Genomic DNA, 16,623 nt, shown 5'->3' on the forward strand with positions numbered 1-16,623 from the left:
ATTTTTCTTTTTGCTCTAAATTCTTATGACTTCCATGGAAATCTAGTTATAACCATGAGAGCCATGTCCTTGCCAACTAATCTAGTAGTCTCTGGCGAGCTCTGAGCCCAGGACAGGAGCATTCCAGGTCCAACATGACTTTATCAAGCAGCTTTTTTAAAATAAATAAGCCATGTGTATTTTTATGTCACATAGACCCTTATAAATTCTTATGCTATTAAGTACTGTGTGCTGTTATCAGAGACAAAGAATATTCTAGCAGTGAATTTGGATTACTTGAGCTCCTCAAAGGCGATCTCTCTTTTTTGATACTAAGTGGCAAACATCACTAATTTACAGCATTATTTGTAAAGATGAAATCAACAGCTCATCTTCTCTTTCTTTCTGAGCCACAGAAATTTGCTTATTAAATGCCCTTTTATTATTTCATCTTAGCATAAACATCAGCAATGCTTATTTTCAAGTATCGATTTCCTCTTTTTTTTAACCACATATACCACTGTTACTTCCTTTAGAGTGGGTTTCCCACTAGGCAATTTTAACATTTAAAAGCAAACTTTTCCACTTGTCTGAAGAACATGAATAAATCAGATCAGCATTTTTCTTTTCCAGTTCGGCAAAAATTTACCCTAGCTCCAGGAGAAGTTTTTCATTAATTATAAAATTTCATCTACGCCTCAAGTTCCCTGGGGCTTGGCTTTGAGCCACCTCACCCCTGAGACCTGAAATGCTGGAAAACACTGATTTGGATAACACTTAACATTCACAAAACTCTCTGTGCAAGTTCAAAGATCTAAGATTTTAATTAGGTTTCAGGCTGCCCCTGTTGCCTGGTGACGCTGCAATAGATGTCCTTGAGAGCTGGGTGTGTAAAGGAGAAAATACAGCTCTTTTTAAACTTTACTACTCAAGGTAATCTCTTATACTTCACGTTTTGCTGCTTTTGCTTTTTGCTACGAGGACTTTCTATTCTTAACCCTTCATTTCAACCATGCTGGTTAAACTTTTAGCTCAGTTGGTCAGAGCTCGGTGCACAGGAAATAAAATGACAACTGAATAACAAATAACAACTGAAGAAGACTAAGCTTTGGGGACAAAAAAGTCTATTATGCAGATTTGAGACTAGATGAATAAGAGGGAAAAAAAAAATCCCATTTGGAATTTCAGACTTAATGAAGAAGGATGTCATAAATAAGAATTTATAAGTTTTCTGGGCAGCATGAGGAAAGACATCAGAATGGCTGATCACTAATGAACACTGCTATGATTTTCAGCATTGCAGACAACAGACATATATATTATTGGGAAAAATCCAAGCAGTCAAGTTTTCTAAACATTGTGGTTAAGTACCAGATAAAAAGAGAGCCCTAGTAAGTGTAGATTTAACTTTTAATCTTCTCATTTCTTAAGGATACATTTTATCTAAACGTTCTTATTGGAATATCTCCTTCACTTTTTGGTAGTCCATGAGTGTGAATCTTTGAACCCTGCTCCTAAATGTAAAAAATGAATGAAGAATCAAAAAATACAGTAGTCTCTAGGAGAGTGGGGTCCAGACATAGCAGGTCCATTACATTCCCATAACTTATGCTCTGATTCTGATTCTCACTCAACAGCCAAGTGAGAAAACGTGTCCTATGCTCTCGTGTCTACAAGGTCAGGAAAACAAAGCTTATAAAAATAGAACTTATTCTATTCAGTGCAGTTGCTACAGTATCACTACAAATATATCTCACTGACAGTCGTGATGCAGTAGGATTTATTTTCTGAATGATCTCAGACACTGTCCCCTAAGAGCCATTTCCAGCTTGCTGAATTGCATTTCTACTCTTTCCTGATCGTATTCAGTGAAAAAAAAAAAAAAAAAAAGTCATAGAAGAATATTAAGCAAATCATTTTTTAAAATAGTACTTTATTTTACTTCAAAAGAAGATGTAATCAATCAATAAACAATATTGAACTCAAAGCCCTTCAGCAGAACATATCTGCAGCTGCTCCTGCACCCTTCCTGCTCCTTCTCCCTTCCCTGGGCAGTGCCCCTGTCTCTGACACTTGTGGAAGTTTCTGGAATTGTAGAACCAATGCAGCACCCAAGGAAGGCACAAGATTTTACCCAGTTTTCTTCTCAAGGAGGTAGGATTTTACACTCAGGAGAAAAAAAGATAGTTTTATCTGCAGAGTACGAAAACCAAAGAACTACAATGTCCTCCTTTATAGAATAGAACCAGGATACAGTCTCAGAGCCTTAAAATTTAATTTCTGCTTCACTAAGGGACTTTTCTTGTTTTCTGTCCCCACCATAATTCAATGCAATTCAATTGAATTCATCCTGCAGGGTATGAAATTCCCAATACATCAGGTGAGACTTTGTGCTGCTGTGACTTTATCCTTTGCTAGTGCAGCTAAGCACAGAGAGATTGGAGAAAATTCTGCTGTAGGATGATTTACTCAACACTAAAGCCATAACCACAATTTATATAAGAATAGAGTAGAAGTATTGTTTACAAGGTTGTGATTTAAAACTGTGCTTCTTAGAAAAAAACCCCCCACATATTACTGAGAGCTACAGCAGTTAGTAACTAATTTTCCATTCCTGGTTTACTTTGTATTGCCTGTACTACTATTCATCTTCTGTATAATTCATGTTTTTCAAAGTTCTGTCACAGTCTAAACAGCAAAAGAATATACTGCCTTGTATAAAACACTGCATCAACTTTATAAATACATGGGATTGTTGTAAATCCATAAAGCTATTAACATACCTTAATATAGGTATTCACAGAAAGATTATAAAATGCTTTGCCCAAATATGACAAGCCAGTCCTTATCTAATAAAACCTAATTAAATGGCTTAAATAAGAGCAATTTTATACACATTTCTAAGTCTAATGTAAGACTGCTACAATGTTCATGTTAAAACCTGAATAACAATTCTCTACTGCTCAGTAGAGAAGAGGTGGCTTTTATAGGTGTACCAGCAGGAAATTAATAACAAACTAAGAAAATGCACTACACACTTCAGTGTAGAAAAACAATTCATTTAAGAAATTAATCCATATGTACATGCATATTCAGAGCTGCACCAAAACAATCAGTTCTGAATGCCAAATGGCACCTGTGAAGACTTAGGATTTTTCTGACATAAACAAGGGTTAACAGAGCATCCTGCTTCAGCTTTATTTTTAGAGCACTTTTGGCATAATTTCCTGCATAGAAGTGAGTTTCTCGTTCTGTGTCAGCCCATCTCCAGCGGTTAAAATTGTCAAAGTGGCTTTTTTATACGTATTCTAATTTACTCTACATTTTTGCCAAGCTTCTCAGCTCCACCTGTGCTTCTGCATTTCAAACTTCTGGGTTTCTTTGGCAATAATAGAAGCCTCTCAAAATAACAGCATTACCTATTTACATGCCAACCCTTTATTAGACTGCATTAACACAATCCACACAATATTACAGCTGCAAGTCTGACAGATATTTTCTAGTATTTGCAGGAAGTACTCAGAGACCTCTAAAAAAGGGAGGATTTTTAGACACATAATCAGCATTCTCTCTATCTGGCACTTTTTTACCACAGACTATTTTTGTTGTCGACTTTCTTTTCCCCCCAAAGCCTTGAATAGCCTGAAAATTGCCTTTCTGTGCAATGTCCTCTCCTCACACATCACAGCTGCTGCATTCAGCTGGAATGTCATCTATTCATACCTCCAAATGGCAAAGCTGAATGGCAGTAGGGCATGTGCTGAAAGAACAGGACTAAACAGGGAATGATTTTTACAGGAAGAGAGAGCCTGAGATTGCAAAATTCACGATTTGGCTATAAAAAACTGAGGGTGAATGCAATATTTGAAAGAACAAGAGTAGCTCTTCTGTTTTCATTTTCTGTCTCTATATATCTGTATGCAGACAGCACTTCCAAAAATTACACATAAAATGCTATCAATTAATTAAATATATAGCATGTCCAATCTAACAAATGAGACTTTAAAAGCAATGTGATTGGAGGCAGGACTTAGATAACATATTTCCTCAAAATTGTTATTTCAGTCTAATTTCAGAAAAACTGATATTAGTGCTTACTTTTAGGGAACTGGCAAACATGGTATAGGAGTTTGACAGAAAGCCATTAGTTAGGTATAGCTTTTGGTTCCTTTTCCACACTGTAGCTGATGCACACGGTTAAGCAATGCTCTAAAATCAAATTTCTCTCAAGACAAGTTTAGTTGACTGAGCCTAGAACAAAATGCTTTAATCACAAATACTACTCATTTTCCCCTCCTAAAATAAGTGCAGAATAAACAGCACCCAGAATCTTTCCCTACAGCTCTCAGAACATCTTGCAAAATGACATAGTTAAAAAAAAATATTTCAAATAATTTGATTAAATTAGAAAAAAACCCAAATAAAACCAAAAGTAGACTTTCCCAGTACTTATCTACATGAATGTGTTTGGACAGGGTAGTAATAAAAGAATCATCTGAATGCAAGCACCATCAAGTACTTGCATCAAACTTTTCCCTATTGTTTATTATTTTTTAACTACATATAATTGCAGTTGTTAAACACAGAGGTCTGCAAAACCCCTGTGTCTTGGGGGGCATTTTGGTGGGTGCAGGGGCTGGTGTGGAGGAAAAGTCTTTATTGCCTCTCATGCAATTTTGAGAACCTGGAAGCCCAAATCTTTATTGTAGGTTTTTTTTTTTTACTACACCTCATTTCCTCTTTGCTGCACATAATATGAGGTCTCTTTCCCTTGGTTATGTCTTTGTTATTATACTCCTCCTGATAGATTTAATCCTTTTATTCCCACATAAAATTTGAAACATTTGTAGAATGTACTAGAAAGCTCCAGAGTTCCATTTAAAGGATCTGGACATTAATTCACCGTTTCTCTAGGGATGAGTGTGGCTTTTTTCTTCTCCCAAGTAAAACATCCCCACACTTTATTTTTTATAATTTTAATAACTAAAAAAGATGAGTGATACAAATCAGATGGATTTCTTTGTGGCTTGGATTTTTTTTTTTTTTGTAATTCCAGGAACACTTCATCAATATTTAAATCCCAGGTAATTTGGATATATGGAGGAAAAAGGAGAATCAGGTGAGCTAGACTAGAACACAAATCACTGAAGGCCTTGGTACACTGGAAATTTGTTTTATTTCCTTGATGTGTTCTACTTCCCATCTAAACAAGTATCTAAATTTTAATCATTGCTCTACCTCTAAGACTAATTACAATTTTTCAGTGTGCTATTTCTTTTTTTTTTTTTTTAAATTTTGAGAAACTTTAATCACAGATGCCCCAAATAATATTTATGCAGGAGTCCAGAAACTATTCCTTCAGTGACTCACAAAATTACTGTCCATCTTCTCTGCTGTATTGTAGTCAAAGCACTTCCCTAAAAACTCAGAGAGAAATCCCAACCGGGTGTACCAGGAGATACATATCAAAAGCACACTTTAAATATTTATGATCTGAGAGATGTCACCATTCAGTTTACACTTTTACTTAAAAGTAAAATTTTATCCTGTTACAGTTCTTATATGAAAAGGTTTATACTTTATTTTTATGTAGTTTTACACATTTTCCCTTTGTTTATCTATTCTTTAAGGACTTTTCAAAATATTAAAGGGAAGTAATAATCTCTTTCATTCTTCATACAGCCCAGAGATCCCAACCAGACTGAGGCATTTAGCACCAGACATTTGCAACGTGACTGGAAGAAGCTACACAGTGAAATGGCTGCAGCCAGCCCTGCAGCCCCCAAGACAAAACATTATTCTGCTTTTTTTCTAAAGGTTTTTTTTTCCTCAAGGGTTTCCTCAGGCTGAGTTCAAGAGGAAGTAATGTTTGCAACTGCTGATGAAGTGCAATAACAGGTACCACTGTGGCAGAAGAGTAAACCACACAGAAACCCATCACACAGACATTCAATCTCCTGAAAGGGAGATAAATAAATAAGAGATGATGTAGAAATAGAGAGATGTATGAATAAGGCGAACAGTAAAAAACAGTCAAATGACCAAAAAAAAATAAAGTGCCTAGAAGCCATCAAAAAAATGCTTTATTAGAAGCTCATAAAACCTTGGTCGACTCTACAAAACTAAGAAGGGAATAACTCAGAGTTTAGAAAAACTTGCTGAAGGGAGAAGAACAGAAAACGACATAAAAAAATCTTTAAACTCTGAAGTGAGAGGGAATTTGATAGTGTAAAAAGCTGTGGAGGTATCCAATACCCAAGACAGATTTAGAGAAATTAATGGACAGCACGTTCATAAAACTGGCACATCTGTGGGTACCCAAGACAACATATTTATGTTTTGAATGCAAGGACTGTTGAGCATTTTAATTTTCCTTTTTTTTTTTAGGCAGTGATAGAGGTGTTTAGTCACTCTGCAGACTGCCCCACAGCTGGAAACACAAAATTGTAGGTATGCAAGTTGAATGTTAATCTCAAAGGCCCCATGATAGGTCTGGAATGCTTGCAACATCAGTCCATCCAGTTTACTCAGCTCCTGCAACTTCAGACAGGAGGATATCAGGAAATAAAACGCTGGTGAAACACTCCGCCTTTAAACTGAGAAACAAATACTTTTTGGTGCCAAAAGGAAAGATTCCTTTCAAAGTAGATTTTCTAAAATGTCCTATAAACACAGTAAATACTACTGAAGTCTCCTGACCTACCTAAGCAAATCATTATCAGTCAGACAGCTTGAATTTATTTATGTACTTATGTACAATAAGAGACAAGATTGTTTTAGGGCTGGTCAATAGGATGAGATTGATATGATTTATTATAATTAACAGGCTCAGTTGCAAAGCATCCAGTGTACACAGGTGGGAAGAGAGAGCAAGTTTCCTGGCTGAAACTAGGACACTGTTGTGACTTAAAAAGGAATGTTCACATTTTTGAGATTGACCATATATATACACTCTCATAGACCAAAGACATCAGCGATCACAGTTGAAATAACAGCTTTAGGGATATCAAGTTTTCATTCACACAAAACTCAGAAGAAAAGCATGAGAACTGAACAAAACAGACAAAGGCAAGAAACCTGGCTGGCAAGAGAACAAGAATAAAATTAAAAATAATATTTTCAAGTGCAAAGAGCTTCACAAAATGAAGCAATGGAAAGGGTAACTACACCCTGATTTAGGCAAGTTGTTTGAGGAGAAAAAATAAGGAGGAAAAATAATATGATGTTGCACAAATGTTTCTATTCCAAGACCAAATTTCAAAATAAAGTCAGTTTAATACCAACAAAAATCAAATAAAACAGGTTTTATATTTTATCTGGAGTTTTGGAATCAATCTGGGATTAGTATTCATGGCGCACAAAGCTTAAGAAAACATTTTAAGAATGCGATGGATTTTAAAATTTTATTACGAATCTCCATTCTGAGCTTGTATTTCCTTTCTCCTCCTCTTGCTGTTTCATTTTAAAGCAGGTAATAACAAAGTGAACAAAGTTTCACTCTGTATCAATAATCTACAGAACTAAGTTTCCCTTCTGAAAAAAACAGCAAGAGTTCCAGAGGTGTACTACCAAACCAAGCACCTGTAGCAAGGAGTCAACAGTTCCATTCAATAAAATACTATTTCTAAATGCACACGGTCAGTTTTGCTTTTCTGTTTAGAGAAACTCACCGGTGCTTTGTCTGCCCACTACAACAAAATGTGCTTTATATATGAAACCAAACCACAGTCGCTTTCAATAAGAGGCCTGAATGGAGATGACAATCAAATGTTCCTCTTACCTCGTTTTGGAGGTCTCGGATCATTTTGCTCTTCCTTTCCATTTCAGTCTTCAAAAAGTTAATCTGCAAGTTTAAAGACGTGTTGAGTGTGAGTTGTTGAGATGTACCTGAATGTCAGTTGTGACCACAAAGTATTTTTTATGCTTCTCACAGCTTGGTAAAAAAAGAGCAACCACCAAACAAAAAATTTCGCTTATATGACAAATCGGTATAGGCCACAGTTAAATATTTGCTAAATCTACAAACATTTAGCATATTTACTAGAAAACTTACAATCCAAAGAAGAAAATTGTTGTACGTAAATAGACTTAGTTTTGCTTTGCACCAGTAGACATGGTGCTTATCTTTCACAAGGAAGTTCAATGTGATCCTCAGAGAACTAAGGAGTTTTACAACAGTATTAACTGATTCTATGACATACAATTTTTTTTACCCTCTAAGAATGTATCTATCATAGCAGGTTTCTAACACAGTTATTTAATTTGAATCCTACAGGGCTGGTCCTAATGAGATAAATACCTCGATTCTGATCAGACTTTCCTGTGGAATCAAGAGCATTACATGTAAAAGCATTCACATATGGTCTCTAGTTCCTAATTAAGTCAATGACTTGCCTTGGAAAGTAGAATTCCAATCTTAGGTTTAAGACTGAATTTAATCAAACACAGTTTAAAACACTGTTTTTACAAATCAGTCTAACTCTTTCAGGACCGAGCTTTCCTCACAGCTTATGGAATACAGTGGGAAAAAGGACAATGTAATGATAACAACTAGGATTAAAAGAACACATTCCTGTCATTTTGAAGGAAGATGCTCCTGGATACCTCAATTAGCAAAATACTCATCCCTGTTTACCCAATGCCCTATGCTGTGTTCTCTCCCCATTGATGCAAAACTCTATCTAAGTTCAAGGGAAGCTACAGTTATTCTGACATTGAGAGAGACTTGTAAAGAAAAATAAAACCCCTGTAAAGAAAAAAACATTTAGACTGGAGAGACACTGACCCAAAGATTCGTGGTTTGGATGTCATGCAGGTAAAAAATTATGCCGAATCTACATGACACGACAGCTGTTCTTAGAATCATGTCCAAACTCGAGCAGACACGTCAGTAATTTGAAAAATGTCACTGAATTTGATATCACCCTCACTTGTATCAAAAGGGAAGTCACAGAATTCTATTATCATTTAAGACAGAAATGTAGGTAGGGAGGGTACAAGCCTAGAGCCACCTGACATGCAAAAATAGCCAAAGTTTGGAACAGTTTGAGAAAGAAATACCAAGTGCTTTGGCTGTGGAAATACTAACTCCACATCCAGCTACCACTGAGGATGATGCTTTATCAGAGGAGAAACATTTTCAGCATTTGCCTGGCAAGGACAATATTATTGAAATTTAGTTCATATATACTAGATAATAAACATGAAGATTTTGCACAACAAAAAATAAAGGTCACAACCGAAATATGAGATCTTGATGAATGGGGAGAAATATAAAATAGCTATTTGCATGGTTATTTTGTTTTTTCAGCTGTTCAAAAGTATTGCCAGCTACCACTAAATACTGACAAAAATAATATACTGACCTCCATTAAAGAGTGTTCCCTTTCTTAGACCTAACGCTCAGGAGAATATTAATATGCCTTCAAAGCACTTCACTTCTAACTATGAATATATATGAAATAATTAATGAGATTTGACACCAAAATTACTATCTCTACATAGCTTGGATCTTCTAGGGAAGAGATAATTAGGACAATCCAGTGCTATTAATTTAACAGCAATATATGTTGGTTAAATCAGTAATTTTGTTGATTACTATGCACATACACATGCATCTTACACCACCGATAAGGACATCCTACAGAGTGTAAACATACTGTTCAAGCTTATCTGAATAATTAGAAGATAGTTTTACAACATTAAAAAGAATAATTTCAGTATTAATTAAGAATTCATTCATTTTTGCATTCATATTATAACAGCATTTTTAAAGGTCCTTTAAATCCCTAACAGCTGAAGAACCACTTAGTCACGAGGGTTGCACAGGATGGGTTTATATGGCTTGTCTACTGGAGCCCATAGAGAGATAACCTAATCTAGCCACTGAAGTGTACCTATGTGGATAATTTCATGCTTTAAGGCAGATCAGTCTGTATCAGACTATTTGCACGATGCTTTTAGTCAGTCTCAAGGACAAGGCATAACACCATTTTCCAGAAGAGATGTAAAAATTCTGCTTTAGGTCACTAAATCCTCATAGCATAATAAACAAGAACAGGCATTTACAACCAGCTCTAAATTAAGAGGGACAAAATATAAATAATTGAACAAAAAAACTTCCCGCATTTCTTCCTCCTTTCTACCCACGCTTTGTTCTTGTTTGACATTCAGCACTTTTCACATGTTGTCTCCCTTTAAGTGCTGTAATTATGAAAATCCCTAATGAAAATATGTTGTTCTAAGGCTAAACTCTTCAATATTAAGCAAGGACACTGCTTCCATATCCCGGAGACAGGAAGTGTTCAATACTGTTAAAAGCAGAGCTAAATAATTTTTTTACCTATTTCTTACATGAATATAACTTTTAAGCTGCAAGTTACAGTTTGATTAGTAGAAGAGACTTTTGTCAAAGAAACATCTAGGACTTTGGGAGCATGAAGTCATAAAAATTTTTACTAAACAAAATAAATATTTTTGAAGTGAAAAGAACATCTGATCTTTTTATTAAAAATCTCACAAGCGTGAGGATAACACTGAATTAAATTCCCCATATATTAGCCTTTATTAGGGCTAATTTATTAGGCCTAATTTATTAGGGTTATTAATATATTCCCCATATATTAGCCTTTTATTACTGAAAATATCCTCCTGATTTCAAAATAACCACATTGTGTATGGTTTCCTTTTATAAGTCATTCATAATGTGTTACTTAATTCTCATTTTGTATAGTGAACACTGAGCAACTGGGAAAAAGGAAATTACACAGGCCTTTATTTTGACAGACAGCACTGTAATTGTATTGTCAAACAATTCCATCAACGTATCTTCTTAAAAATTGCTGCATGATATAAAATACTAACAGGAACGACATATAAAAGGTAGACTAAGCTTACTTTAGACAAATTATTTTTGAGTGTTTCCATGTTTCATTCTTTATTTTCTTCCACATCCAGAGCTATCCAGCTCTTTTTATAAACTTTAACTGCAGTTAATGGGAAATAACTTTGCAAACTTGCTAAAAATATAGCTATTTCTTCACATGCAAGCAGTTAGCATGAAGCACAGCAAAGAGAAGAGCCCTTCTCCAAGAAGCTCTGAGAGCCTTTTAACCTGATGAAGAAATGCAGAATTACTGCTTATTCTACAAATCCACTCAAAAAAATCCAAACAAAATAAACCACTTTCCAGTTTACATGTGCCACTTGCTCTGCGTTTTTTTGTTAACAAAGGTGAAAATTAGTCCGTGGCCTCTAATGTTGTTTCTGGAAGAATTGGTTCCACTTCACATTTAGAGATAATAGCTTGACATTATTAATATCTTTTTTCACTGTACAAAAACTTATTAAAAATGGCTTAGGTATTTGATGTTAAGTGCACCATAAAAAGCTCTGTTAACCTTCACTGATTGTTAAAGAGGACACCAGGTTATTTGGAACAACGTCTTACAAGTTTTATGGGCACGTTACATGACTAAACCCAGTATGGCCCTTCTGAAATGCTTTTTGCTATAAAAATAATACACAGTTGTAGTGTGGGATGGTCTGTAGAGAAGCTCCTTCACACCAAAGGCTTTCTGGAAGACTGTTTCAGAGACATGTTGAACTAGGCAGCATAGTCAATTTAAAGCATCCTTATCATAACTAGTGTTTCTCTGCATATTTTATTATCCCAGGCAGAGCAGCTGACACAATAGGCTTAAACGTGTCTGAGGTCTGCCCTAAATTTCCTGGAAAAGACCCATCTCAAGACAGAGTGCTGCTGTTCTTCATGTGTTAGCGCTCCAGATGCAGAAGACAATCCAGAAGGAGCCAGAAAGGAGTGTTAAGGCCCCCCAGGTCAGCCCTCAGTGTGATTACTAAAGAGCAGGAGTGTCTTTACACATCCTTTTCCTTTCCTTAAGCCCGAGTTGCTGCTTCTACCCTCAGAAAGTTGTTACTACCCAGCAGCAGCTCCACTGGCTGCCCTTTGAGGCAGCACCTACCAACTGGAGTTGGCACCCACCAACAGGTCAGCAGCTGCTCAGAACAGCAACTTCTTTAGCTCTTGGCTATTTGTTGGTTTCTCTAGCCTTAAAGGGTCAAATAATGGATAAGCAAGCATAAGAACACTGATAACTCTCTTTCTGATGAATCATTTGTGCAAGGATGGTGAAGAGCCTTGCCATGTATTGCACAAGAAGACATGGATGCAAAGTCTAAAGTTTTGCTGTGCTATGTCCTTTGTTCTTTTGGTTTGCTGAGAGTCCTTGAAGTGACTCCAGGTCACTTTGCATGTAATTTGACTTGATTCCTGTAAATTCTTACTTACACTTCTACATTTACCTAATAAACAACACCTTCAGGTAGGTGTTGCCTGTTGAATATAAACAGCCAATTAACATACCCACAGTAAGCACTGTACTATGCCTTCATGGTAAGTGCAGAAAAGAAATATATATTTCCAGCCTTCCCTCTCCCACCAGTGTTTTATTAGTCTTTGAGAAATGTAATTCTACTCTTACTGACTGTGATGAAAATCAGGGTTCACTTTATCAAATCCTATAGAATAAGATGTGCTTTAATTAGGCTAGAAGCTAGTCTCACAATTCATTAAATTAGAATTAGATTCAAGCTCCTATCCTCTAGCTAGTCTTGCCTCAGAATACCTAGACCTTCTTCCATAGGTTTCACATTGCTTCCAGAAAAATGTGAAACACATGGAAAAAACAGGTATAAAGTAATGTTGTGTGTCAGCAATAATATCTATTTCCATTTCTACTGCGGTTTTCAGGTGAGGATCCTGACGTGCTTTTTAAATATTCATTCAGTCTCGCTGTATTGTCGAGCCTCATTATGTACATTGTACCCTGAGGCATAAAGAAGTAAATATCACAAATCAAGGACACAGTTCTGCTTTCCTTAGAATTAGCAGCAAGTTTAATATGCTATTAGTGGCAAGTATTGAGAATTCAGCTCCTCTAACCATCTGCCCACACTCCAAGCCAAGTTCTGCTATAAACTCAGAGGAGTTTTTTTCTGGTTTCTGCACTAGGTGGTATTTTGCTCAAAGTTAACAGTAGATTTTCTGTACAACAAATCTTGTGCTCTTCCCAAAGCTAGGGGAGGGACTGAATTTACACAAGGCAGTATTGCTCAAATTAAAGGAAGTGCTGTATCACTAAAACAAACAAGGCAAGTAATCCACACACTACATCTGAGATTTATGTAACCCACATCTGAATTAGTCTTGAATATCAAGATGTAATACGGAGATTAAATAATGAACTATGTATTCCACCTTTCATTTGTAGGACTAGAATTCATTGGGCTTTCAAAGTCAGTGGGAATACACTCGTGCACCTGAAAAAAGACAACACTCCAACCTCTTAACATTCTATGATTCCATGATTTTATACAGATTGCCTCAGTACAAAACCATCTTAAAACTGAAGTGTAGATTTATTTTTCTGGATATATGCTGCCCTGGCTTTTGAGAAAAAACCCCCACAAAATATGTTACCCTTTCCAAGCTCAAAAGAGCTTTGATTACTTCTCTCCACCTCTCAAGAAGAAAGAAATTTCTTTTTTTTTTTCTAGACAAAATTACATGTGCCAAATATCCACTAATTACATGTGTGGGACACAAGATCACATAAAAAAGTATCTTTACACTTCAGACTTTTGAGCAACAAAGGTAAAAAATGTGTTTTCAAAAATCATATTAATTGACAGAAACTTGCAAAAGGAATAGTTTGGTCCAAAATCCACACTATTTCTAATTAGAAGGAAGCATGTAAAGCATGCACTCTTACATCTTGTTCACCAAGGGCATAAAGCCACATACAAATCACATCATTCTAAGTATTTGCTAAATTTAATGATTACTTTTAAACTACTGTCTTGGAGAAACTCTTGTTTTGTGAACCTGGAAGACAGTGGGATCTTAGTAAATAAATCAGTAGTTATCCAATACAAAACAAAAAATAGATTTATAAACCCCTCTAGCAGCTTGTTTTCAGGTACAGAGTTCAAATCACAGAACACTTAAGGTTTGAAGGAACCTCTGGGGATTGTCTAGTCAACTTATGCTCAGTGGTGTCCATGTTATAGGAAAATTACTAACCAACATAGGAAAAATTTCCTTTTTACACCTTAGTAAATGTGAGTCTACTTTTTTTTTTCCTGCAATAGCAAAATGTGGCAATTTATGCTCCAAAACACGACATTGCTACACAAAAAATTGTACAATTTATCTAGAAACAGAATTTCAATAAAGCATGAAATCTTAATGGCTCTTAATAATACCTTCCTACACTGATAATTAATTTTACTATGGTCAAAACCAGACACTCTACTATCCATTTTGTTGCTGAAAATCTGTAGTGATTCAAAAAAGTCTGTGTATATATGACAGTATGCATCAGTTGGGATGAGATATGAGGGTCCATAAAGGTAATCTAACCAGGGGAGAGCATTTAGGCCCAAGTCTCCAGACCACCAGACTCCCAAAGCTTATACACATCCCTAAATCCCACAGAAATTAGGCAAGAAGGGAATCTTAGAGCTTTTGAACATATAAACATTTTTTTTCAGCTCCTTTCTTCTGAAGCGTGCAGAGTGCTAACACATACGTGAAATCCATTTATCTTTTTTACATAAAAAGTTATTTGAGCTAATAACACATTCTCAAGGCGAGATTAAGGAAAAAAAAGGAAGAAAACCAAAAATAATGAGGGAAGGACAGAGAATCACTCACAGTAGCCTGCTGCTTCTCTGCTTTCTCTGTTGCCTCTTTAAGCTGTTTTTGAAAGGCTTCCTGGAGAGATTTCATTTCTTCCCTGGTTTGTTGAAAACACAAAAAAACACAAACTTCAACACAAGTGTCCATCAGGAAATAATTCTTCAGATTGAAGAAAGGGCACTTTTAATTATTCAGAGTAGCAGACAGATGTACTTTGTCTGTGAGCCTTCTAAATAAAGTCATAACAACCCCAGGAACTACAGTGTGAATAGAAGACAAAAATTATCTATGATGAAAATTAGCCACTGTTTATATCTGCTGAATAGCCTGCTGTGCAAAACATCTGTCAGTGTATAATTTCTAGCCAAAAGGACTGGTACCAAAAAAGTGAGGAAACTGGGCTACTCAAAATGCTTTGAGATGGAGCCATACTATTGTCAATAAGAACTAGTTTATACCTGCTTTAAAATAAATAAATGAATCATGCTCTGATAAAATTCAGCCTTCACTTTGCACTTTTTAGAGATACAACATTCAGTAGAAGGTTCTGGTATCCAAGAAAAAACAAAACAAACCCAGGATAATTACTTGGATTGGGGTTTTTTTGAAACCAAAAAAACCCTTTACGTTACCGATGCAGAGAATTTCTCCACATTGCAAGAATTTTTTACCCACAGCACATGACACATTTTGGAGCTTGGGCAAAGTAGTGGAGTAACATATTTCAAAACAGCTGCAGAGCTTTTTCAGGGCTGTTGGTTGCACGGATGAATTTCCAGCAAAGATCAACACAAAACTGGGTTTACACACAGATAATGATTTAGCCCAGTGAAAACTGAACTGGAATGGAAACCACTTAGTTCATACAAGAACAAAACTTGTTAGCTGCTGGATCATCCTTCTTGCTAGCTGACAGCCCTACTACTTTCAGCCATTTCGGCAATGCTGGTACAGAGCAGATTTAATTGAAAAAGTGATTGAGCAGCATGAAACCAATACTCCATTAGCACAAACAGATGCCATGATTTCCAAGTGCTGATGATGCACAGAAAGAATAAAACTTGGGGCATTATAGTATAAGTGACCAAGTTTTACTTGCAACTTGGGAAGCATTAAGGAATTTACACAGAAGGAATTTTTTAAAAAAATCTAATTTGAAGTCAGCAGAACAGAATTCACTTACACAAGCTGAGGATTCTAGCACTCTAGACTTTACTGTATCATCATTGTAGAGCACAATCAAAGTCGTGTTTACACCAAATGCAGCTCATGTTTGTCCAAAGAAAGATCATAAGATTAACATTGGGCTGTATTTTGAATTTTGGTTTCAATAATAAATAGATCTAGAGCATAACACTATGCTCACCATTCTTGATTTACTGCAGATGAAATACAGTCTGAGGCTCCTGGAAAATAAACTGTGACCTTTCCTTAGTGAAATTCTACGAGGAGGATTCCTTGGTACAATTTTTAACACCTCTTTTGTACACTGAACTTCTACACTTCCCTGGAAATGAAACCCAGTGAGTCTGTAAATACCTGGCCACAGCAGTAGCTCCAAGGCACTTCCTTGTACTATCCTGTTTATTTTATTATTACTGTCTTTTATTTTCTGAAGGAGGGGGTGGGCTGCTCGGCAGCAAGTTGCACTGATCTAGTCTCTGTCTCTGGGAGCTGCTTTTGTGCAGGATACTCAGTGGCTGGATTTCCAAGAAGTAAAAGTCAACAGGTATTTTTGAGTGGACCTTGAGAGACTGTAAGTGGTGATTTAAGGCAGAGATTAGGAAGCATACTTGTAGTATGTAGTAGAATTTTCTCTTAGCAGACTCAATTTTCCCATCTGCAACGAAGATCTATTTACTAAACATCCCATTTCATAAAAGAAAGTTGCTCAACAATCAAACCACCACAAAACCACCTCC

General features: G+C 36.0%; 1 protein-coding gene across 2 annotated transcripts in view; it reads right to left on the reverse strand.

The window, feature by feature from the left end:
• Positions 1–16,623, reverse strand: part of LUZP2 (leucine zipper protein 2) — a 129,965-nt gene that overhangs the window by 52,589 nt on the left and 60,753 nt on the right. For both annotated transcript variants that reach the window (XM_027662219.1, XM_027662220.1), the window contains exons 4-5: positions 14,717–14,798; positions 7,760–7,822 (exon numbers count right to left, since the gene is read on the reverse strand). In XM_027662219.1, coding sequence (XP_027518020.1) covers positions 7,760–7,822; positions 14,717–14,798 — 145 coding nt within the window. The remainder of the gene's footprint in view (positions 1–7,759; positions 7,823–14,716; positions 14,799–16,623) is intronic.

The sequence above is a fragment of the Corapipo altera genome, unplaced genomic scaffold (genome assembly GCF_003945725.1).
Source record: "Corapipo altera isolate COAL_440 unplaced genomic scaffold, ASM394572v1 RXGC01000072.1, whole genome shotgun sequence".
NCBI classification, from domain to species: domain Eukaryota; kingdom Metazoa; phylum Chordata; class Aves; order Passeriformes; family Pipridae; genus Corapipo; species Corapipo altera.